At 44.0% G+C, this 25,220-nt stretch overlaps 1 protein-coding gene across 1 annotated transcript in view; it reads left to right on the forward strand.

Moving 5' to 3' along the window:
* The first annotated feature begins 4,064 nt into the window (after nucleotides 1-4,064).
* Nucleotides 4,065-25,220, forward strand: part of LOC148135288 (integrin alpha-10-like) — a 94,954-nt gene continuing 73,798 nt past the window's right edge. The window contains exons 1-2 of the mRNA XM_087985098.1: nucleotides 4,065-4,666; nucleotides 18,416-18,527. Of these exons, the coding sequence (XP_087841224.1) occupies nucleotides 4,615-4,666; nucleotides 18,416-18,527 (164 nt within the window). The 5' untranslated portion in view covers nucleotides 4,065-4,614. The remainder of the gene's footprint in view (nucleotides 4,667-18,415; nucleotides 18,528-25,220) is intronic.

Here is a 25,220-nt window from a genome sequence, read left to right on the forward strand (position 1 = left end):
CTCCTGGTATAGCACCATCAAGAGCCAGCCTATTCTGCACTCTTCAGCCATGGTATCTCCATCTGTTCCACATCTGTCTAACTCTGTGCTCTGCTTCTCTCTTAATATTTAACTTTCTCTTATTCCTGTCAGCTTGGAAGTGGACTGAGTGGAAATAGTATATGGACTTGGGGCTGGATGAGTTACAATCAGCAGCAATTAGGAGCTTGTTGGAATGAGATTCTGGCAAGGATAATTTCTGCACAGCAAGGTCTCGCAAACAACATTTGAATGATTGAGCAACTATCCTATTTTTGAGAGAGGAGTGTTGACCACTGGGAAAATAGCCTTGTTGGTGTAGTGATTTTTAACATCCACACAAAATATAAGAAGTGGCTTTGGTTTGATTCATGACGCTTTGGCAGTACAGCATTGAAGTATCACCCTCAATATATTTTCTCAATTTCTAATATGCCCCTTCAACCATAATGTTCTAAATCATAGCTGAGCCTTTTATTAACTGAGCGAAATTGACACACAGTTAGCAGGTCTCCTCTGAGGCCCAGTAGATTCATAAGACATGGATATGTTGCCAAACCCTGATCATCCTTGAAGTGAATGATTTGCTAGGGCCATTTCAGAGGGAAATTAAGAATCAACCACTTTGCCGTGGGTCTGGAGTCACATGTAGGCCAGACCAGGTAAAGACAATAGATCTCATCCCCTAAAGGACATGAGTCCTTTACCATTACACCAGCTTTTAATTGAATTCAAATTTCACCATCTGGCACATGAGATTCAAGCCCATATCCCCAGAACATTAGCCTGGGTCCCTGGATAACTAGTCCAGTGACATTACTGCTCTGCTATCACTTCCCTTCAGTGTCAATGATAACTGAAGCAACTACTCGAACTTGGATTTCTGAGCCCATTCACGTACAGATGTTAGCTGACTGTGCCACACAACTCCGTACTTAGTTTCTAAACAGGCTCACCACTTTTCATATCGAACAGCTTTTGCACCTGTCATTCATAAAGCTGTTAGGTCAGGAATTGCCATCTTGGCACCCTTAACTGCTGTGTAAACAAGTGATTGTATATATGAACATTTTACAGATCAAAAATACCCCAGATTTTAAGCTCCATCTCTGCAGAATTTGTTGACTTCAGTCAAGAATGACAATAAAGGTCCCTCCTAGTTTAAGAAGGACACATAATTGCCTTACCATGCCCTGGTGAAAACAAGGACTGCAGATGCTGGAAACCAGAGTCTAGATTAGAGTGGTGTTGGAAAAGCACAGCAGGTCAGGCAGCATTCGAGGAACAGGGAAATCCTGCTCCTCGGATGCTGCCTGACCTGCTGTGCTTTTCCAGCACCACTCTAATCTACCATGCCCTGTCTCAGTCCTATGTCCTAACTTTTCCTTTTAAACCTCTGCATCTGCCAGTTGCATTTCCTCTCTTGCATTGCTGTACATGCACAACCTTCCACTTGTCTTAGTCTGATCCCTCTAAAAATATCTTCATCCGAATTGTTCCTGGCCTCCTTTTAAAAACCTATTTGTTTCTGATCTCTGGAACTGCTGTTCCAGCAGCTTATATTGAGCCCTCTTGTGGCACAGTGGTAATGTCCGAGACCAGGAGGCCCAGGTTTCGTGTCCCACCTGCTCCAGAGGTGTGCAATAACATCCTTGCACAGGCTGATTAGAAAAATTGGTTTAGTTAAAAAAAGAAATTCCGGCACTTTGTCTTTCACAATTGCAGGGGTGCAAGCAAATAAATCACCACAATGGGGCACTGGAGATCCACACGAGATGCAGCTCCAAACTCTGACAGTTGATTAACTTTTTGAGAGTCTTGGTAAACTACTGGGTAACAATTCTTTGTATTTCCAACAACTTTTTTCTATTCTTCCTTCTCCCCATTTGAGTTGGTGATTTATTTTTCCTCTTAGGGCTGGTGTGTGGTAATATATTGTTTTTAATTTTGTGATTAGTATTTTCTATTTTAATTGTTTATGTCATGTGGGTAATATTGTGAACCGAAGTGTTATTTATACAATTATTTCCTAAATGTTTAGGAAAACTTAACTTTTTGTGATCTCAGGATATTCCAAAGTGATTTAAAGCAGTGAGGAATCTGGAATTTCCTGTCCAGTGAAGCAGTTGGGGCTACCTCTTCAAATGTTTTTAAGGCAAAGATAGATTGATTTTTGACCAGTAAAGGAATTAAGGGTTATGGTGAGCGGGCAGGTAAGTGGAGCTGAGGCCATGAAAAGATCAGCCATGATCTCATTGAGTGGTGCAGCTGGCTCGAAGGGCCAAATGGCCGACTCCTGCTCCTAGTTCTAATGCTCTTATTTCTGATGTTCTTATGTTTTGTGATATAACTAATGTGCAGTGAGTTTGCACACAACATAATCTTACAAGCAATGTGTCGTGATAACCAGATAACCTCTTTTAGTGATGTTAGTTAGGGCATAACTATGAATTGGTCCAGAACACAAACTCCTTGCTGTTCTTCAAAATAGGGGCTGTAGAATCTTTAATGTTTGCCCCAAAAAGTGGACAGCACCTCATGTGTAGCATCTTATCCACGAGGTGACACCTCTCACAGTGTAGCACTTCCCCAGTACTGCTTTGGGCTATCAGCCTAGATTTGAAGCATGAGACTTGATTTCAAGTCGAGAATACTGCCAAATGAGACACTGCAAATAAGGAGCACCCAATAATGCCTCACAAGCAAATGGAAGGAAATGGATGTTGATCCTGGAAGGGAGAGTTTCACATAGAGATAAGCTTTGTGAAGGTTTTCCAAAGATTGAGAGAATCTTGTGTTCACTCCTTTATTTGCGACACTTCAACTCTCCCTCTCATTCTGCTGAGGACATGCAGGTCCTGGGCCTCCTCCATCGCCACTCCCTCACCACCCAATGCCCGGAGGAAGAACACCTCATCTTCCACCTCGGGACCCTCCAACCCATGGCATGAAATGTGGACTTCACCAGTTTCCTCATATCCCCTCCCCCCACCTTACCCTAGTTCCAACCTTCCAGCTCAGCACTGTCCTCATGACCTGTCCCATCTGAATATCTTCCTTCCCACCTATCTGCTTCACCCTCCCCTCCGACCTATGACCTTCACTCCACCTCCACCCACCTATTGCACTCTCAGCTACCTTCCCCCCCCCCCAGCCCCAACCCCCCCTCCCATTTATCTCTCCATCCCCGAGGCTCCCAGCCTCATTCCTGATTAAGGGCTTTTGCCAGAAACATCGATTTTACTGCTCCTCAGATGCTGCCTGACCTGCTGTGTTTTTCCAACACCACACACTTGACTCTATTTGCGACCATGATCTGATCCAGGGCAGAGAAGATCAGCCAAAAGGTTTCTTCCTACAAAGGTGCTGGGAAATGAAGCAAGCTGTCTGGTTCCAAGTCAGCTTAGGGTCAATCCTGACAGGTATAAACTGACATTCAGAAAGAACCATGGCGTGAACTGTCAGTGGTTCAGGATGAAGAATGGAGATGGGATAATGGGTAAATGTTCTGGACTATCATTCAACTAGTTTTGGGAAGCAGAATCTATTTACATGGAGTCACAGTTTGTGATTAAATAGTAAGTTTGAGCCTTTGACGGTCCACAAATTGCAAATGAGATAAATAACAGTCCACCTGGAGAATCAGGTGTTCTTGCAGTATAATCGTGGTCCTATCGTGGTCCTTCACTTAGAACAGTGAAGCATACCCGTGGCACCAAAGTGTTCCTTTTTAAGTTTATTGAAAAGATCTGGCTGTCGTGTAGTAAATAAAATTGTACTTTTTTCTTTAAAGCATCCTCCACAAGGAACAATAGAGTCTGTAGCTCCAAGGCAATCAGTCAGATGATCTCACAGCAACAGTTCAGGAGTAGAAAAAGACAGAGAGGGTGACTGGATGAAGTGTAACTTTGCCCTGCCTGTGGGCGGGGCTGTGTTTAAGCACCAGGACCACAGGCTGTATATAAAGTGAGTAACGTAAAACAGTCTGGCACATATCTCAAAACTCTCCTGCATTTAGTAAGGGAATAGGGAATATGACAGGGACTGAGAGAAGGGAGCAGTAAAGACAAATCTATTTTGAGAGAAACAGGGAAAGTACCTGGTATATTTGGAAAGCGTGTACGTGAAAAGAAGAAAGTAAATTTGCAGCAAATGCAAAGAGAAAAATATTTAAGCAAACTATGGAGTGAATTAGAGCCACAGTGATATATTTGTATAGGGTGCAAGACGAAGACAGCGGAGATTACAGAGAAGAAAAGCCAGAAGGAAAGCTCATATAGATCTGCCAAGAATAGATGTAGAAGCCAGATATATAGGAATCTTTATAAGCAGCAGAAATAAAATTTTAAAAATCAGGTGGAGTGAGAAAACAAGGCAGTGGAGCAAGGAACTTCAATAATAAGAGAAGGAAATATTTAGCACAATCGTGCTACTGTTCCAGTGTGAACATCAAGCTCTCTGGCTCCAGCATACTCTGCACCCTTCGAGTCAGGGGCATAAACATTGGAGGCAGGTCAGCGCTGGATGGAGTGAAAGATCTGGGAATGTGAGGACCTTGATTGCCAGACGCTGCTGATCTAACATTTGTTTGTACCCATGGCGTTAAACAGATTCTCCTTTGTGCTCTACCTATTCATTTTGTGGAAAGGTAAGGAATATGTTTTTTCTTTCCTTTTCCCTTCTCTCTCTCCCATCCTCCTTATGTGTCCTTATGTCACTTTGCTTTTCTCCCCTTTCACATTTTTTACTGCTCCATTTCTGTCATTCATATTTTTCCCTCAAATATTTTATTCTCAGGATCAGAAAAGAAAGGGAATGAGAAAGAGTGATATGAGAGTGGTGCGGCTGCTACAGGTAGCTCACACAGCAAAGGAACAGTGTGACCCTCGTGATATGTAGTGGAATTTCTTTGGTTTGATGAGAGTTCTTTCACTTTACAGCTTCGTTCTGTGGTGCTTTTCCTGTATCAGTTCAATAGGCTAAAGGTACTTTTGTTTCAAATAGTGGTTGACCCTCAACAAAGAGAGTGTGTGCCAGTTGTGGGGAGTAACTGAGCTGCAGTGTAGAAAGATCCAGTTTGATTTGAGTAGAGGTTCCAGGAACAGGGTTTGGCTGAGGGAAGTCATTGAGGTTCAGATGAATGAACGGAAAGAGGTATGTTCTCAGGTTATGTACAACATCAGCAACTTGTACTCATGTAGTTGCTTTAATGTTATAACACTCCACAAGATCATTATAAAGCAATATTTTGACACTTATCTATTTAAGGAGGTATTAAGGTAGATAGGAACAATTATTCTGATACCAAGCTATTTAAAGAGACATTAGTGTAGATAGAAACATAGGAACAGAAGGGGGCCATTCAGCCCGTTGAGCCTTCTCCGCCATTTAGAGTCATAGAGTCATACAATATGGAAACAGGCTGTTTGGTCCAACTCGTCTATGCTGACCAAATTTCCCAAACTAAACTATTCTTACTTGCCTGCATTTGGCCCATATCCCTTTCCGGTTCATGTACCCGTCCAAATGGCTTTTAAATGTTGTAACTATAGTTACATTTACCATTTCCTCATATGAACTACCCTGCATGTGAAAACGTTGCCCCGCAGGTCCCTTTTAAATCTTTCTCCTCTCACCTTTAAATTATGCCTCATAGTTTTGAACTCCCTCACCCTGGGGAAAAGACCTTTGGTATTCCTCATGTCTATGCCCCTCGTGATTTGATAAACCATGGCTGATGGAAGGCCTCAGTGTCTTTTACTCTTCCATCCCCATAATCCTGTAACACCTCCCCTCACTACAGTTTGCCATGGTCTGTACCAACTTTTCCCATGCAACATTCTGCTGTCCATCTCATTCATTTTGCAATTGGCCTTTTTAGTGCACGTCTCTTGGAATATGCAGCAGGAGAGGTGGAAGTGATCCCTGTACTTGGGACTTTGTGATGTCCATGCCACTAATCACGAGCAGTGCACCATTTAAGACACTACAAGTCAGGAACAGTTCCTCACAAGGTGATAGTCCACTGTTATTGCCAAGACCATAGCCCAGGAAGGGAAGCTGGCACCTCATTTCACCAGCAGGAAATGACTTGGTGATGGTAAGAGGGTCAGTGCTCTTTCCTGCTGACCAGCAGAGGAGGCCAACTCACTAGATTCAGCCAGCCTGGAGTGAGATAGCAACTGGGGTCACTACAGTGTGTGGGGTGAATCACAGTCCTCAACAGAACAAGGTGAAGGTGATTGATCTCTGCTGTCGATACAGTTAAATACCACTTCTGTCTGTGGCCACTCACTCAAACTCTGCAACGGCGTACTCATCTCGCTAACCCTTCTACACCCTGAACCACCCTACCCTACCCCACCCTACCCCAGACAGAAATCCTCACAACATAATATGATTAACATAACTGTAATCCTCTGACTAGTTGTACCTCCCAGCAGGACTGATCATGGCCAAATTCTGGACTGTAGCTGGACGAGTCAGTACTACCTGACTGACCACGGTCCCCTTCGATTCTACTAGGGACTGGTCCCCTTTGATGTTCAGACCTGGTCATTTTGTTGAAACACATGCTATGGTCTTAAGCTGTGGCTGTGACATTGATCCCGCCTGGTGCTGTACAGGAACATGTTCACCCCCTTGACTGTTCAGTACTCCACTGCTTTTCCCAATGTGTTAAAAGGAACCGCACACCTTGGAGGCTGGCAGGTTCCAAATAGGTGGACAATGAGTGAGCATTAAGAAATGAAGCTGAGAGCCATAAGGTGCATCCTGTGTGAGCATATATGATGTCCCTGAACACAAAGCAACCCAGGAGGAAGCATACAGGTCACAAGACCCCTGGAGCTCCAGGCTGAAGTCCTGAAGGTCTGAGAGTTGGACCAAGTGGGACAATGTGGTCAGGCTGGTGGTTTGTTGATGCCAACTTGCATGGACAAAGGGTTGAGAAGGAAGGTGTCCTTGGAACCTGCAGGTGCTTGGTTGTGCAGACAGACTTGGATGAAGACCCAGGGAAGAAGGGGAGAGCTGCTGCAATATAACTACCCTCACTGTTGTCTTGAAGATGGAGAGGAGAATTAGGAACACCCCATGGAAATAAGGATATTTGTAACTAATAATGAGATTCAAATATGTGGCAATAAGGTAGTCACTGCTGATTAGCAAGATTCTGAACTTACTGTTTAAACTTTAAGGAGAAAATCAGATAGCTTTTTCTCGATGTCAAGAATCTGAATTTTTCACTTTTTCTTTATTTTCCCAAATTTCCCACTGCCCATGCCACTAAAGAGAATAGGAAATCCTGCCCATTGAGGATTAGAGAGATGTTGTTAAACCAGAAAGAGTGCAGAAAAGATTTACAAGGATGTTACCAGGGTTAGAGAGTTTGAGCTATCGGTAGAGGCTGAACAGACTGGGGCTGTTTTCCCTGGAGCGTGGGAGGATGAGGGTGACCTTATAAAGGTTTATAAAATCATGAGGGGCATGGATAGGGTAAATAGTTAAGGTCTTTTCCCTGGGATGGGGAAGTTCAAAACTAGAGGGCATTGGTTTAAGGTGAGAGGGGAAAGATTTAAAAGTGACCTAAGGGCCAATGTTTTCACACAGAAGGTGGAGTGTGTATGGAATTAGCTGCCAGAAGTGGTGGAGGCTGGTACAATTACAACATTTAGAAGGCATCTGGATGAGTATATGAATAGGTAGGGTTTAGAGGGAAATGGGGGAAACGCTGCCAAATGTGACCAGCTTAATGTAAGATATGTGATCATCATGGATGAGCTGGATGGTGCTCTTAGAATCATAGAATCCTTACAGTGTGGAACCTGATCATTTGGCCCAACAGGTCTATACCTACCCTCCAAAGAGGATCCCACCCAAACCCGTTCCCCTACCCTATTACTCTACATTTCCCCTGACTAATGCACCTAACCTACACATTCCTGAATACTATGGGCAATTTAGCATGGCCAATCCACCTGACCTGCGCATCTTTGGACTGTTGGAGGAAACCCGAGCACCAGGAGGAAACCCACGCAGACACAGGGAGAATGTGCAAACTCCACACAGTCAGTCGCCCGAGGGTGGAATCGAATCCTGGCTCTGGTCCTGGCCCTGTGAGGCAGCAGTGCTAACCACTGAGCCACCGTGTTGCTCTGTACATCTCTATGACTCAATGTCCTCATTGATACCATTCCTATTACTCACTCAGCATCCGTATTCTTGCTGACCTACATTAGATCCCAATAGCTCTCAGAAGGTAAGCAGCTGCAGATTGTGATGAGGTTAATACATTTTGTGTTTTCACCAAACCCTACAATTTTGGTCATTTTGCCAGTACCAGCAGTCTGGTAGTATTTGTGATTGGGTGGAGTACATAGGAGGGAATTGCAGAATTTGGGGCTTTGGCAGCTGAAGGTGCAGCACTAGAAGTGAAGCAATTAAAGCCGGGGCTGTTCAAGAGTTCAAGAAAAATTCAAGGAACACCGATTATTTTAGAGCTGGAGGAGATTTCAGAGTTATCAAAGGTCTCTGAAGGCTTTGTGAGAATAAGAGATACGGAACTGTGAGCCAGTGTAAGTCAGTGTGCACACGGATGATGGGGGAACTGGATTTGTTGTGAGTAAGGACATGGGCACCAGGGCTTTAGATGACCTCAAGTTGATGACAGAGTAAGAAATGGATGACTGGCTAGCAGAATGCTGGAATATGGTCTAGAAGTAGTGAAGACGTGGGTGATAATTCCAGTGCAGAAGAGCTGAGGGAGGGTCCTAGACTTCACTGATGTCATAGAGGTGATCTTACAGCTAGACCAAGCATGTGACTGGAAGCTCATCTCTGGGTTAAAAGTCACAGCAAGGTTATGAGCTAAAGTTGGTTCAGTCTTCCTTGATAATACTAAGTTATTGCCTATAATTAAAGTTAATGTCAGGTGTGAGTGGGATACCTGAAATTGTTGCTGTGGTTGGTGTCCGTGCTCTCAGGTCAAGAATTTTAAGTTGTGATCAAGTAGTGATGATGATGTCTATCCAAACCTGAACAGTTTGTGGCTTTCTCAAAGATCATTTCTCTTGCTTGTTCTATTGGCAGAGATCATTGTACTTGGAACTAATGGTGGAATCTTATAGGTAGCTTAGAGAGGTCGAGAGTTGAGCCTGTTGCTGTGAAATATTCATTTGTGCTCTGCTGTTGAAGCTGTGTTAATATAATCTAAATAAACTTTTGCTTTTCACTGACATACAAGATAGTGGGAGGCTTATCAATGGTGATGCATTGGAAGGCCTGAGGCAAACAAATGTAATATTTCTTCCACATGTTTTGTAGATGAAAGAACCTGTTCAAAATACTTCCTCCATCAGCCATGAAAATAAATAGCTGCAGCTTGCTTGTTAGGAGGTGAATGCATTTTGTGGTTTCATGTAAACCTGCAATTTTGGATCTTTTTCCCTCAAAAACCACACTGGTAGCATGTGTGACTGGGAGGGGTTACCAGTGTGATGCAATGACTATTCATATCATTGGCGCACAATGTCCAGATCATGCTGTCTGTGTGCTAAGTCATAGCTACACGGGGTCCACTTAACTCTTGAACACTAACGAGACAGTGTAGGTGCTGGATATTTAGAATTAACATGGAAGATGTTGGTTATACTCGGCAGTTTAGCCATGGAGAGAGAATAAGGGCTAAAGTTGAGTGAGTTGAGTCATAATGTCATACAACACGGAAACAGACCCTTCTGTTCAACCAGTCCATATCAACCATAATCCCAAAGTTTACCAGTCCCATCTGCCTGCTCCTGGCCCATAGCCCTCCAAACCTTTCCAATTCATGGACTTATTCAAGTGTCTTTTAAATGTTGTAACTGTACCTGCATCCACCAGTTACTCTGGAAGTTCATTCCACACGCTAACCGCCCGTGGTGTGAAAAGATTGCCCCTCATGCCTTTTTAAATTTTTTCTCCCCTTGCTTTAAAAATATGACCCTTGGTCTTGAAATCCCCAACCCTAGGGAAAGGACACCTGCCATTCACCTTCCCTATACCCCGCCTGTTTTTATAAACATCTATAAGGTCACCTGTCAACCTCCTACACTATAGGGAAAAAAGTCCCAGCCTTATAACTGAAACCCTCCATTTCCGGCAAAATCCTGGTAAACCTGTTCTAAACCCACTCCGGTTTAACAGGCATAACCAGAACTGCACACAGTGCTCCAGAAGAGGCCTCACCAACTTCTGAGAGAACCTCAGCATAACATCCCAACTCTTATACTCAAAAGATCTGAGCAATGAAGGCCGAATGCCTTCTTAACCACTGGAGCCTTGAAACTCACTTCCTGAAAAGATGGCGGAATGAATATCTTTGAATATATTTCAGGCAAAACTGGCTAGATTCTTGTTAAGTACAAGGGGGCATAACTACAAATTGAGGAGTGATAGATTTAAGACAGATATCAGAGGCAGGTTCTTTACACAGAGAGTGGTAAGGGCGTGGAATGCACTACCTGCTAATGTAGTCAACTCAGCCATATTAGGGAGATTTAAACAATCCTTAGATAAGCACATGGATGATGTGTGGATAGTGAAGGGGGACAAGCTGAGAATAGTTCACAGGTCGGCGCAACATTGAGGGCCAAAGGGCCTGTTCTGCGCTGTATTGTTCTGTGTTCTATGTTAAAGGTTCTCGGGGTAGGCCCAATTGCGAATTTGAGGTGACAATTAGATCAGCCATGATCTTATTAAATGACGGCTCAGGCTGAAGGGGTTGAACGGCCTACTCCTCTTTCACCTGTTCATAATTTAAGGGAATATTCAATATGAAAGCTGATTGTGTTTCTCCTGTCAAGTGGGCTCACACATGCACGGGAATGTATTCTGGAACTGAATGTTTGACCAGCTTATTTCATTCCCTTACATTGCCCGTGAAGATGGTGAGACATATGAAGCACGTTTACAGCTGTTTGAAAATACAAACTCAAAGCTGCCAGTGGTGTTCAGACACAAATATCTAAGATAGTGGCAAGACTTAGGAGTTGGACACTGCAGCATCCCCTGTCCAGAACTCACAACTCGCTGGTGATAGGCAACAGATGTTTTATTGGAGTTGTTTATATCGGCTGTTTCAATGTTAAATGTTGATATTAAAGTGTGACAACAAAAATTTGAATAGGAAGTGTTTGCAGATTCTGAAAAATGCATAAGAAAGTGCATACAAATAACTCCACACTTTAATACTGTGCTAATCTCAGAAATCTTTGCAATTGCATAGAACTCACATTCGCCACCTTCCCTGACCCCCCCCCCCCCCCCCACACCCATTGAAGCATGTACCAAACAACATGTACCTTTATAGATAATGTCTTATTCTGGAACAAGATTAGTAACTCTTTCCATCACTGCCTTATTTGTAAGAATAAATTACCGTTTTAAACCACTGCACATGTTTCACCAAAATAAATACACACATGCAACAGCTGTGAGTTTTTTTTCTTGTAAATTCATATTAAATGTATACTCATGTAGCTAAGTAAAACAGGATCCTGCAGTTTGGATTACTCCTTGAGAGGAATCAAAGTAATCAGTGAGAGGAGGTGCAAAAGCAATTGCTGGTGTTTCTGGTGACGCAGCTAAATCGGAGTAGGGATATGAGTCTGGATGGAGAAATCAAAAAGAAGCTTGTTCTCTCCCAACAGTAGAGGCTCTGTCCCACCCTCCCCTCTCCACACAGGAAGAATCTTTCCCACCCACACTAAAAACATCAATATGTCAGAGGAATGCAGGAGCTGAGAGCTTTGAGAGACCTGGTTATATTCCTAATACACTACCTTGAATCTCCACTCAACCGTCTGCTGTGTTGTCTTCCAACACACTCTATTCTCATTCAACTTTAGTTCCACTGGAGTCACCTCACTGTTGGTAAGAACTGCACCTGCCTTGCTACATTGGGTCTGAGCTGAAATCAGCCCCATTCACCCCTCTGGTATGTCAGAGGTTCAGTGACAGTCACACTACACAGAGAGGGCAGTAGCATTGTGGACGGTGAGGTTCGACTTACATTGTATTGCTGCTGCACACTCAAACACAAGGAACCCACTTGGAGGTGACATTCGGATAAGGTAAATTAATCACTAGCAACAATTATTCAGGACTCTCCATCTTGGAATGCAGCATCTGAATTTGTGTGTGCTAGAGTTGGTGAAACAGCTATTATGCCTTTGTTCTTGTCTGTCTACCTTTAAGATTAGATTCCCTACAGTGTGGAAACAGGCCCTTCGGTCCAACCAGTCCACACCGACCCTCCAAAGAGTAACCCACCCAGACCCATTTCCCTCTGACTAATGGGCCTAACACTACGGGCAATTTAGCATGGCCAATTCAGCTGACCTGCACATTTTGGGCTGTGGGAGGAAACCGAAGTACCTGGAGAAACCCACGCAGACACGGGGAGAACGTGCAAACTCCACACAGTCAGTCGCCCGAGGCTGGAATCGAACTTGGGTCCCTGGTGCTGTGAGGCAGCAGTGTTAATCACTGAGCCACTATGCCACCCTGAGAATGTACAAACTCCCCATAAAGAGTTGCCCGAGGCTGGAATCGAACCTAGGTTCCTGGCACTGTGAGGCAGCAGTGCTAATCACTGAGCCATTATGCCACCCTGAGAATGTGCAAACTCCCCATAGACAGTTGCCCAAGGCTGGAATCGAACCCAGGTTCCTGGCACTGTGAGGCAGCAGTGCTAACTGTGTGATGATGCTGTCACCCCTCATTGGGATAATGTGCTAGAAATCAAACCCTGCTATTCTCAGAGTTATTACTTTGAAAAGTATGAAGAACTCACTAATTCCTCTGTCTTTTAAACCCAGGTTAACAGAAAGCATAGACCAGGTTTCTGTACTTAACAATGACTGCTTATTATAAATAAATAGATTCTAATTATAGGTAAACAATTCTAAACCATTGACATATAACTGTACTTGTTAAACTCTAAAGCTTCCCCTCTATACACATATACAGACAGACACAGAAACAATGGGGTGTTCTGGGCAGTTGGAAAGACTGGGAAGGCAGTTCAGTGGGTCCTGTCCACTGGGTTTGCTGAGATAATCCCCTTGATCAGAATGCTGCTTCTCAGTCTCCCTTCTCCAGGGATGTTCACTTATTTGCAGGAGGCACAGGGTGACTGGTTCGCACCTGTAAAGGTCTCTGCCTTATTAAACATCACGCTGCAACAGGGGAAATAAACTGGTCAACTTCAGGCTGGAGAAACTTTATAGTGCAGAGATAAAACAGCTCCTTCCCTTCCAGAAATCCAGTAGTTTCTGTCCTGAATATTCACACCCCCAAGCTGTTCCGCTGCCTGAGAGCCAATCACATCATAGTTGTCAGGCAGAGGCTTTTGCCTTTGATAATTGGCCACTGTTTCACAACCAATCAGATACATGCTGTTGGCCTATCTCTCCTTAGTTCCAGCTAGTCTCTAACTAGACTTCCACATTGCTTGAACCAACAGCTGTGTAAACAGCACTTACAATGAGCATCAGCTAACCTGCCTTTTTTTAAAAATGCAGCAGTCATTGGTTTTCAAACCAGTTCTTTTTCCCATTTTAGTCGACAATCAAAAACCAGAAAAGATAATGGTCCTTACAATGTGGGCAGCTGGAAAGCTGTGCTATAATAATGCTAGATGTGACTAATATGGTCTGTTTCTCATAATGCAATGTCCTTGTCTTTTCTGCTTTGTTCTTCCTCAAGGCATGAAAGTAGATAGCTGGCAGAGAGTTTGTGAAACATAACTGAAAATCATTTGCTTTGCTTCAGTGGGTTCACTGGGTTCTGCAGGTTTTTCTGATTTTAAACATTGCTCCTGAGTATATAATCCAGTCCCACCCTTCAGTGCAGTACTTAGGGGATGCTGTCCTGTTTTTGGAAGGGCCGTTAAATTGAGGCACTATCTCTTACAGGTGGATATGAAAGACTCAATGGCATAATTTGAAACACACCAGTTATTCTAGCCAATATTTATTCTTGAAACAACACTATTCAAATACTTCATGTGCACTGACATCCCATTTTGAGGGCCCATTTCCTAAACTTTTCAAGGCCTCAGCCTCCTTTGTGCCCAGCTGCACAAAAGCCTGGAGCAGCTTCCAGTAGCTCATTCATCGCAGTGAATGTTGGCAGGGCTGCTTGAAGTTACGATGCCTTCTTAGAACTAATCTAATTCTTACTGACACCTACATGGATATTTTCCAGGAGACACTAGTTGAGTTTTCCATCCTTCAGAATAGACGTAGACAGGGCCCCACTGCTACTGCAGGTGTCTAATTTTTCACATTTAAGTTGCTACCATTGTTTCTCTTAGACAGGATTATTGATTACAAATAGCCACATTCTGGATTGTCTGTAGTAGAAAATTCAGATCAGGCTCCAGGATTGTCTGGCACTCAGCCTTGAACTTAACTGGTGAAAGAAGATGAACTTACATCCTAAAAGCACTGACAAAGTCCTGCCAAACTCCTGTGGGAACAGGCTGTGGTGTGGAATTTATGAGATGACTAAAATTAGTGAATTTTTCTTTGTTTTGTTGGAAAAGGAAGAAAATTTAGAAATATGTAATTTGAACGAGGTATTGAGTAAGGTTCAGAGAGGTTCAGTCTCTGGCATGTGAGAAGCAGCAGTGAGGTAGTCCCACTAGTAAAGATGAGATCACTGTTTAATACTGGGACTATTGGCTCCTAACATATAGCATTAATCCTCACTCTTATTTTTATTCTACGTTGGTAGAATGGCAGAAAACCTGGGCAGAAAAATGTAACAGTTTTTTAGACATTGTTCCGTTTCTCCTACAGTACTGACTTTTACTGGGGACTGTTCCATGTGCACGTGGGGCTTTTTGGTCCCCTGATCTAAGAAAGGATAAACTGGCATTGGAGGCAGTGCAGAGAAAGTTCACTGGCCTGATGCTGGATTTGGAGAACAGATTGAGTAGGGTGCACCTGTATCCATTGGAATTTCAATGAATGGGAGGTGACCTAATTGAAACCTACAAGACACTTAGGGGGCTTTACTGGGTGGATGTGGGGTGGATGTTTCCCTTTGTAGGAAAGTCTAAGATTAGAGGGCATAATCTCAGAGTAAGGAGTCACCAATTGAAGGCAGAGATGAGGAGGAATTTCTTCGCTCATGGGATAGTGAATCTGTGGAATTCTTTACTACAGAACATTGTTGAGGCTGGGCCATTAAGTTTATATAAGGCTGAGATAAACAAATGCTTAATCTGCAAGGGAATACGGGGTTATGGGAAGTGGCAAGACAGTGGAATAGAAGATTATCATCTCAGCCATGATCCTATTGCATGATGGAGCATACTCAATGGGCTGCATGACCTCCTTCAACTCCCACATCTCATGGTCAGGTCCTAGTGACTTAACATTCCCCTGAGCTTACATGTGTGTTGTTGCGTTATCAACTGTATAAAATATCACAGCTTAATTCTGTTCTCATCTGGCATCCAGAAGCACATCCCAACACCGCTTGCATGATAAACATCAAGGATATCTCTGGATGATATTTTATTAATTTACATTGTCTTTCAACACTACAAAAGAAAAACCAAGTATGGCAATTTAAACTTGACCTGACTGCTAATACCTAATTTAGCAAGATTACAAGCAAAGCCCTAAGAAAGGATTTTTTTTTTAGATTTTTTTAGATTAGATTACATTACAGTGTGGAAACAGGCCCTTCGGCCCAACATGTCCACACCGACCCGCCGAAGCGCAACCCCACCCATACCCCTACATTTACCCCTTACCTAACACTACGGGCAATTTAGCATGGCCAATTCACCTGACCTGCACATCTTTGGACTGTGGGAGGAAACCGGAGCACCCGGAGGAAACCCACGCAGACACGGGGAGAACGTGCAAACTTCACACAGTCAGTCGCCTGAGGCGGGAATTGAACCCGGGTCTCTGGCGCTGTGAGGCAACAGTGCTAGCCACTGTGCCACCGTGCCGCCCATCATTTATCATAATGATTCCAGGGATGAGGAAAGATAAATTGGATGAGCTAAGCTGTTGCTGCTGAAAAGAGAGAAGATAGCAATGTTTAAATCATGAGGGGCCAAGAGAAAGTTGATGGGGAGGAATGGTTCTGTTTGGCTGGAAAGCCGAGAACCAGAGCAGTGATACAAGGTGATTGGCAGAAGACCCTGAAGCAATATGTATATGAACTTTGGTATGGAGTGAGTGGTTAGGATCTGGAATGCACTGCCAGAGATTGTGGGAGAAGCAAGGATTGTGGTTTGGAAAAGGAAATTGGATAAACACCTGGACAGACAACTTTTGCAGGGCTGTGGGTAAAAGGCAAGGGTGTGGAACTAGATAAATGACTCTTGATGAGAGCTAGGAGGGACTTGGCTGGCCAAATGGCCACCTCCTGCCACGGTTTCATATCCTTCAAGGAAAGTGTCTTATAACTCATCACTGAATTCCCTCTGCTCCTTCCCCAATCTGCATCATTTCATTCCAAGTCTTTGTTTGCTTGAAATCACATGAGGATTTAGTTTCCCAGCCTTAGTACTTACACAGGCACTTCATTTTGCAATACATCTACTTCACTGGTTTTGTTATTAGACCGCCTGAGTCAAGGAGCTTCGATACATTGAGCTAAGTATTTGTCTCTTGTTGAGAACATTGGTTCTAACGTTGTTCCTCAAACCTCTAATAGCTGGTGCACTTCTTAGTAGCTGACTTACTGAGCTCTCTGCTGCTTCTGGGATTGACCCTGAGAGAGCAGGAAGGACCCATATTTGAACCTTTCTCGATGTAGAATTTGCTGCCTTTACCAGTTCCAGGTGGATATTAGATGGGAATGAGGATAGGATTGACCCTCTGCCTGATGTTTGCATTGAGGAACTGGAGGGTGGATTGAATTGAATTGAATTTATTGTCACGTGTACCAAAACACAGTGAAAAGCATTGTCTTGCAAACAATACAGGCAGATCACATAGTTAAGTAGCATTGATAAGTAAATAATAGGTAAATAGCGGCAAAAACAAAAACACAGGTACACAGGATTGAGTCCTTCACAATGCTCAGCATTAGTTAAAGGAGCCCGGCTGCTCCCAATAGCCCCTGGTAAAGAAGTGAGAGGAAGTCTGTGCAGAGGCTACAATTGGAAAGACATTTGTAGAAATCAAGCACCACTGTAATCTAAACATTTGTAGAAATCAGGTTGAGCTACAGTTCTCTCCTGGCCAGAGACTGGCTGCTGTCCCAAACATTACACTGCATGTGTCTTGAGAGAAGATAACCGGGAGGGAGGAATGGATGTGGAAGCAGGAACAAGTTCCTTTAAGAAATGTTCCCTGTAGTCAAAGATGCTTCCACCTTACATTAGGAGCTTTGTATCTTCATCGTGCTTGAAGGCGGTTTATTCATCCCTAAGGAGACCTGCTACAGTAACGGACAACTCTTTCAAGAGAAACTTCCTGTAACTTAGCAAACCCCCTTTAACTTGCCAAGTTAATTGCTAACAATAAATTTCCTTTGACAAACAACTTCTGTTTAAAACATTCCCATTGCTGGAAGTTAAATGAGGGAAAGGGTAACTGAGCGCTCCCTATAGACATTTCTTCAGAGAGAGATGAGAACCGGTTCTGAACCATGCACTGGTTACATTTGGAAGTAATGGATGTTTCATACTTTCTGACGTTCTGCAAATCCAGTCCATTCCTGACATTGTGTCTGTGAGAATTTGCGGAAGGTGTAAGGCACTCAGTTGGATTCCAGATGGTTACTTGATGGCTCTAAATCCATAGCTGCCTCTTGCTATGTGGAGAAAAAAGGTGAAATTTTATTTATTCACATTCTGTCACATCTCAGCATGTCCCATCATGCTTTAAGGCCTCATAGGTACTTTTGAAATATATTCAGTTGTAATGTAGACAATGTGACAGAGAAGTATGGTACAGCAATGGTCCCACAAACCACAGTATGCTAAAGGATCAGCACGGTTCATTTTGTAATCCCGTTTGAAGGGGAGCAGATTTCACCAGGGCACCTAGAAGAACTGACCTGTAATATTTAGATGTGTGGGAGGAAGTATAATTTGACTAATTTTTTTATTGCTTTTTATTATGGTCTTCTTTCATTTTTATTGGAATATTCGGTTGAGTCCAAAATAAATTTCTGATCTCTTCTGTATATAACCCTGTGGTGTACTTCTCCAGGAATGTTGATGGGGACTAACTGGCGAGAGCTTTGCTTTCAGTTTAAAAGAGTAAAGCGAGCTTTAATCTCTATGTAACCCTACGCTGTACCTGATCTAGAAGTCATTGCTGGGCAGTCCACAGGAATTTTTATTTTGTATCTAATCATCCATTATTTGTTCTACTAGGCCTTAGTGACTCATTCAACATTAATGTGAAGCAAGCCAGGATCTTCAAAGGACCAAAGAAGAGTCAGTTTGGGTATAAAGTTTTACAACATGAAGCAGAGGGTCAGAAATGGTAAGTTTGATGATCTGTTGGTTTTAAACCAATCTTTCAAACTATCTTTGAATTCTTTAGATACAAAATCATTTTTATTTTTATCAAAGCTTCTTGCTCATACACTTAAAAATCTTACAAATGGGAACAAAACATGTGCTGCCCCGACCAGTTTTCTATATTGCAAATTTGGGAAGACAAACTGAATCAGTGTTTGACTATTCACTCAAACTGCTGACTACAAGTGGGTTCAATACTGGCCAAGGGCAAGATGACACTCTCTGTGGTCAGCATAGTGAGCTGACACTTGATACATGAAGAGTCACAATTTGGGAAAAGTACAAGGAAGTGTTCACGAAGGAGCAGTAAACCGGGAAAGGAGAAAGAATCTCTCTTTGTGAAACCAGCAGCTCAGGTGAGAAGATAAATCTGCATATGTCACCTGACTGTCAGGTGCATACTCAAGATATTTAGTCATAGTCAGAGTTATAGAATCATACAGCATGGAAACAGACCCTACAGTTCAACAGTTTGTGCCGACCATCATCCCACACTAAACTAGTCCCACCCTGCCTGCTCCTGGCCCATATCCCTCCAAACCGTTCCAGTTCATGTACTTATCCAAGTGTCTTTTAAATGTTGTAACTACCCATGTCCTCCTACTTCCTCAGGAAGTTCATTCCACATACAAACCATCCTCTGTAAAAACTTTACCTTATGTCTTTTTTAAAATCTCTCTCCTCTCACCTTAAAAATATTCCCCCTAGTCTTGAAATCCCCATCCTAGGGAAAAGACAATTACCATTAACTCTAATTATACCTCTTATTTTTTATAAACTTCTATCAGGTCACCTCTCAACCCAGCTTCCAATTAATGAAACTCTCCCCTCAGGTATGATGCAGTAAACACTGCTGGTCAAATCATACCCGGCTTCACTTATTACTATGATTTAAGAATACCTCTGGTCATAAACCAAGGGGCCTATTTCTTCCTGCTCAATTCCTGTAATTGCCTGAAATCAGTACCTTTCCATTCCAGCTATCATCACTTGTCTGGACCTCAGTGACACCAATTCACTTAATTCACTGCTCAAAAATGATCTCTGGGTCTGGAAGTTGATCTATTACTGAGTAAGATTTCAGTAAGTGAGAAATGATGGAGGATTTAAGTCAGAGTGGCACCTGTACACTTATAAAGGTTAGAACCCCTTCAAGAAAACCATTTTCTCTGTCCCTTTCTCTTGCTATGTGAAATGTTGATGCTTGTTCGGAGAGCAGTTACAAAGGTGCTGATTACTTTTCAACACTTCATCCAGTTACTATTCTGTTTGTGAGCACTCAGGCAGTGACTGTCAGTGAGTTACTCTGTGTTTTGGTAAGGCTGGAGTCTGGGCATCTCAATAACCTGATCCTGACCCCACCTCACATCCATACAGACAATGTTTCCAGCAGGGACTACGAGAGAAAAGATTGGATGAAAGGAACCTTGACTCTGCACCACTGAAACTGGTGTTGCTTGAGATTAGCTAACTTGGCAAAGGTGAAGATAGAGCCTGGAGTGTACTGGTTGGTATGGCAAGAGGGCAAGATAATCACTTGGAGGGGAGACAGGCAAGTCAACCTATTAAAATTACCAGCGTTGTAGGTTGAAATGAGAAATGATTACCTGTACACAATAGAAATTGTGTAAGTTAAGGTTGTGTATACAGGTGTTTAGTCTTAATCCTTCATGGGATGTGGGCATCGCTGGCTGGGTTAGCATTTATTATGCATCCCTAGTTGTCCTTGAGAAGGTGATGGTGAGTTGCCTTCTTGACCTGCTATAGGTGGATTCACAATGCTGTGAGGGAGGTGTAATAACTCAGCAAATCTGACTGGAAAGGAACATGATTTATTGTTGAACACCTAAATAGAGCCACTCCTGATGGCGTACACAGAGTAGTCCCAACCTGAGACAAACAGTTCTGTAGACCTATGCTTGGGTCTGCTTTGGGATGTTTTCCTAATCAACCACTCGGAGATTACACACCTCTGGAACAGGTGGGACTTGGACCTGGGCCTCTTAGCTCAGAGATAGAAATGCTACCACTGCACCACAAGAAGCCCCTGGATCTGCTTTATTTGATATGTTTTGTAATCAAACTGTTACGTAGATGTTAGAGCAGGTGGGACTTCAACTCAGGTCTCCTAGCTCAGAGATAGCAGCAATACCACTGCACCAGAAGATGGGTCTGTTTTATTGTATGTTCTAAACAACCTGCTCAGTGCTGTTATTACACATCCTCTGGTATAGGTGGGACTTGAAGCCAGGCCTCCTAATTCAAAGATAGTGACACTGCCACCAAGCCTTTTATGGGTCTGTTTTATTTTTATATCTGGGAGCTTTACCATACATAACAGAATGATTTTTCTATCACCATTACTTTTGTTTTTAACTATTACCCGTCACCAACAGCAATTGCCTGTGCAGCCAATTAGAAGTTTACATGATAGTCCATTATGGACAATGTGAACCATTAAAAGAAAGGGGTTATGGATAGGTCTGCTTTATTATTTTTAAAATGAATCTGTTCATGACACATAACTGGGGCTGGTGGGACTTGACCCCATGTTCCCTCGGCAAGAGGTCCCTTGGTTCCGCTTTATTTTCTAATCACTCTGTCCAGAATTGGTGCTACACATCTCTGGAGCAGGTAGGAGTATGAACTCAGACCTCCTGGTCTCAGGGCAGGGACAATATCACTGCAACACAGGAGCCTAGTCATCATTAGATCTTTTTAAATTATTGATTCAAATTTTACCATGCAGCGCGGCGGAATTCAAACTGGGCACCCCAGAACATTAGCTCTGGATTAATAGTCTCGTGATAACTTCGCTAAACCATCACCTTCCCATGGGTCTGCTTTATTATTCCTTTATATCCTTTTTAATATTTATTTTCTCATCAACTTGTTCAGAGATGTAATTGCACATCTCTGCAGCAGGTGGGACTTGAACCCAGGCCTCCTGGCTCAGAGGTAGTGATAGTGTGACTACACCACTAGAGCCCTGTCTTGGCCTGCTTTATAAAGGGCCCAGGTGGTGAATTCCAGTTGGACAGGCCATTGCCTGTTACCTGAGAACTCATACTCAACAGGATGTGTTTATTTTTTAAAATTGCCTCGCTTATTTTTCTAATGAGAGATGTTATTACATCCCTCTGAAGCAGGTGGGACTTGAACCCAGGTCTCTTGTTCCAGGGGTAGGGACACCACCACTGTGCCACAAAAGCTCACAAGGAGATTAATTAGTGCTTCCCCATGGCCCCCATTGAGGTTATCACAGGAAGGAATTCCAGCAGTTTGACCTAATGACACTGAAGGAGAAAGTGAGGTCTGCAGATGCTGGAGATCAGAGATGGAAATGTGTTGCTGGAAAAGCGCAGCAGGTCAGGCAGCATCTAGGGAACAGGAGAATCGACGTTTCGGGCATTAGCCCTTCCTGAAGAAGGGCTAATGCCCGAAACGTCGATTCTCCTGTTCCCTAGATGCTGCCTGACCTGCTGCGCTTTTCCAGCAACACATTTCCATCTAATGACACTGAAGGAATGTCAATATACTTCCAATATACTGCAGGATGGCAAGCGACTTGGAGGGGAACTTGCAGGTGATGGTGTTCCCATATATATATCTGATGCCCTTGACCTTATAAATGGCAGTGTTTTGGGGTTTGGAAGGTGCAGTCTCAGGAGCCCTAAGTGCATTCATCCAGAAAAACGGGGAATATTCCATCACACTCCATACTCATACCTTGTAGATGGTGGACAGAGCCAGGGGTGAATTATTTGCTGCAGGATTCCTAACCTCTGACCTGCTTTATCAGCCACAGTATTTATATGGCGGGTGCAGTTCAGTTTCTGGTTAATGGTGTACACCAGGATGTTGATTGTGTGGGCTTCAATGATGGTGATGCCATGGAATGCCAAAGGGCAATGGTTACATTCTCTCTTGTTAGAGTTGGTTATTGCCTGGCATTTGTGTGACACAACAGTTATTTGTCACTTTTCAGTACTGAATGAGCAATTCCTTGAGTGCATATGTGCCTGAGGGTTCCTCTGTGGCTGGAGGACCCCACGGGGGTAGGACATTTGATACATTTCCCTTCCTTGATAAGTTTGCCTTTAATGTAATCATGCCCCTTGAAAGGACTGTCACTTAGTTAATTTGTTTATTGGTTGCTGACATGGGTACAAAGAGACACTGGAGTATAGTTGGTAGTGCCATGTTTCTGAGCCAGAAGCTTTAGTTTCAACTCCCACTCCAGGACTTGTTTGCTGTGGAATGAGCGACACATTTCATGACAGAGTGAGACAGGCTGACAATCAAAACACAAAAAGGGGTGCCGACAATACTGAGGTGGTCTGCGCAGTGTTTGTGGAGAGATGAACTGATCATGTTTCAGGCAAAAGTGAGGACTGCAGATGCTCGAGATTAGAGTCAAGATTAGAGTGGTGCTCTAAAAGCACAGCAGGTCAGCCAATGTCCAAGAAGCAGGAAAATTGATGTTTCGGGCAAAAGCAGGAATGAGGCAGGGAGCCTCCAGGGTGGAGAGATAAATGGGAGGGGGGGGGTGGGGCTGGGGAAAGGTAGCATAGATGGAGGTGGGGGTAAAGGCGATAGGTCAGAGGGGAGGTGGAGCGGATAGGTGGGAAGGGAGGTTGGCAGGTAGGACAGGTCATGAGGATGGTGCTGAGCTGGCAGGTTGGAACTGGGGTAAGGTGGGGGGAGGGGAGATGAGGAAACTGGTGAAGTCCACATTGATGCCCTGGGGTTGAAGTGTTCTGAGGCGGAATACGAGGTAATCTTCCTCCAGGCGTCGGGTAGTGAGGGAGCGGCGGTGGAGGAGGCCCAGGACCTGCATGTCCTCGGCAGAGTGGGAGGGGGAGTTGAAATGTTGGGCCACGGGGCGGTGTGGTTGATTGGTGCGGGTGTCCTGGAAATGTTCCCTAAAGCGCTCTGCGCGAAGGCATCCGGTCTCCCCAATGTAGAGGAGACCGCATCGGGAGCATCCTATCCCGTATTCCCAATTCCTCCGCCTCCACTGTATCTGCTCCCAGGAGGACCAGTTCCACCACAGAACAAACCAGATGGCGTCCTTCTTTAAAGACCATAATTTCCCTATCCCACATGGTTGAAGATGCCTCCAACGCATCTCATCCACATCCCGCACCTCCACCCTCAAACCTCACCCCTCCAACTGTAACAAGGACAGAAACCACCCCCCCCCCCCCCCCCACCCAACCCCCGGTCCTCACCTTTCACCCTACCAACCTTCGCATAAATTGTATCATCTACAAACCACCTCCAAAACGGACCCCACCACCAGGGATATATTTCCCTCCCCACCCCTTTCCGCTTTCTGCAAATACCGTTCCCTCCGTGACTAACTGGTCAGATCCACGCCCCCCTACAACCCACCCTTCCATCCTGGCACCTTCCCCTGCCACCGCAGGACTTGCAAAACCTGCGCCCACACCTCCTCCCTCACCTCCATCCAAGGCCCCAAAGGAGTCTTCTGCATCCATCAACGTTTCACCTGCACATCCACTAATATCATTTATTGTATCCATTGCTCCCGATGTGGTCTCCTCTACATTGGGGAGACTGAACGCCTTCTCGCAGAGCGCTTTAGGGATCATCTCTGGGACACCTGCACCAATCAACCCCACCGCCCTGTGGCCCAACATTTCAACTCCCCCTCCCACTCTGCCGAGGACATGCAGGTCCTGGGCCTACTTCACCGCCGCTCCCTCACCACCCGACGCCTGGAGTAAGAAAGCCTCATCTTCCGCTTCAGAACACATCAATCCCAGGGCATCAATATGGACTTCACCAGTTTCCTCATTTCCCCTCCCCCCACCTTACCCCAGTTCCAACCTGCCAGCTCAGCACCGTCCCTATGACCTGTCCTACCTGCCAATCTTCCTTCCCACCTATCCGCTCCACCCTCCTCTCCGACCTATCACCTCCATTCACCTATTGTACTCTATGCTACCTTCTCCCCAGCCCATCCCCACCCCTTCCATTTATCTCTCCATCCCAGAGGCTCCTGGCTTTTGCCCGAAACGTTGATTTTCCTGCTCCTCGGATGCTGCCTGACCTGCTGTTTCAGGTCTGACCTTCTATTTAGTAGCTCCCCTTTTTATTTGATAACGGTATGAGTAATCCTGTGACAGCGCAAGTGTAATAAATATTGAGTCAATTTCTTTCCACCAAACCACACGTCAACACAAAGGGAATTATTGAAAACATTCATACGTATTGGATTTGGTATGTCTTTTATATCTCAAATGTCTTCGTTCATGAGCTCTAACATATTTCTTTCATTAACCCACTTTGTTCGTTAATTGAAATCAGATTCCTGAACCTGATTTCTGGCTGCAATTCCTGTCAAGGAAACTGAGGATTCCATTCAAATCCAGTAAACAGAACAGTAAAGAACTTGCAGATGATCTTTCTCTGGCCCATTATAATTCAGTAGCAGGTCTGGCATGTGTGGCACTTACTGTAATATTGGTATTGTTGAAGTGATTCACTGCAAAGTGAGCCGTATTTCATATTCGGAATATTTCTGCTCACTTGCCTCCTGTTCCTTTTGTGAGTGACTGAGTTTTTCCAGACTCACTGGCTAGTCTTTATTTTGACAGTCAAAGGTCAGGGGCAGAGTTGGATAGGT

Source organism: Chiloscyllium plagiosum, unplaced genomic scaffold (assembly GCF_037043375.1).
Source record: "Chiloscyllium plagiosum isolate Xiang-an unplaced genomic scaffold, Cpla_swu_hap1 HiC_scaffold_50, whole genome shotgun sequence".
Taxonomy (NCBI): domain Eukaryota; kingdom Metazoa; phylum Chordata; class Chondrichthyes; order Orectolobiformes; family Hemiscylliidae; genus Chiloscyllium; species Chiloscyllium plagiosum.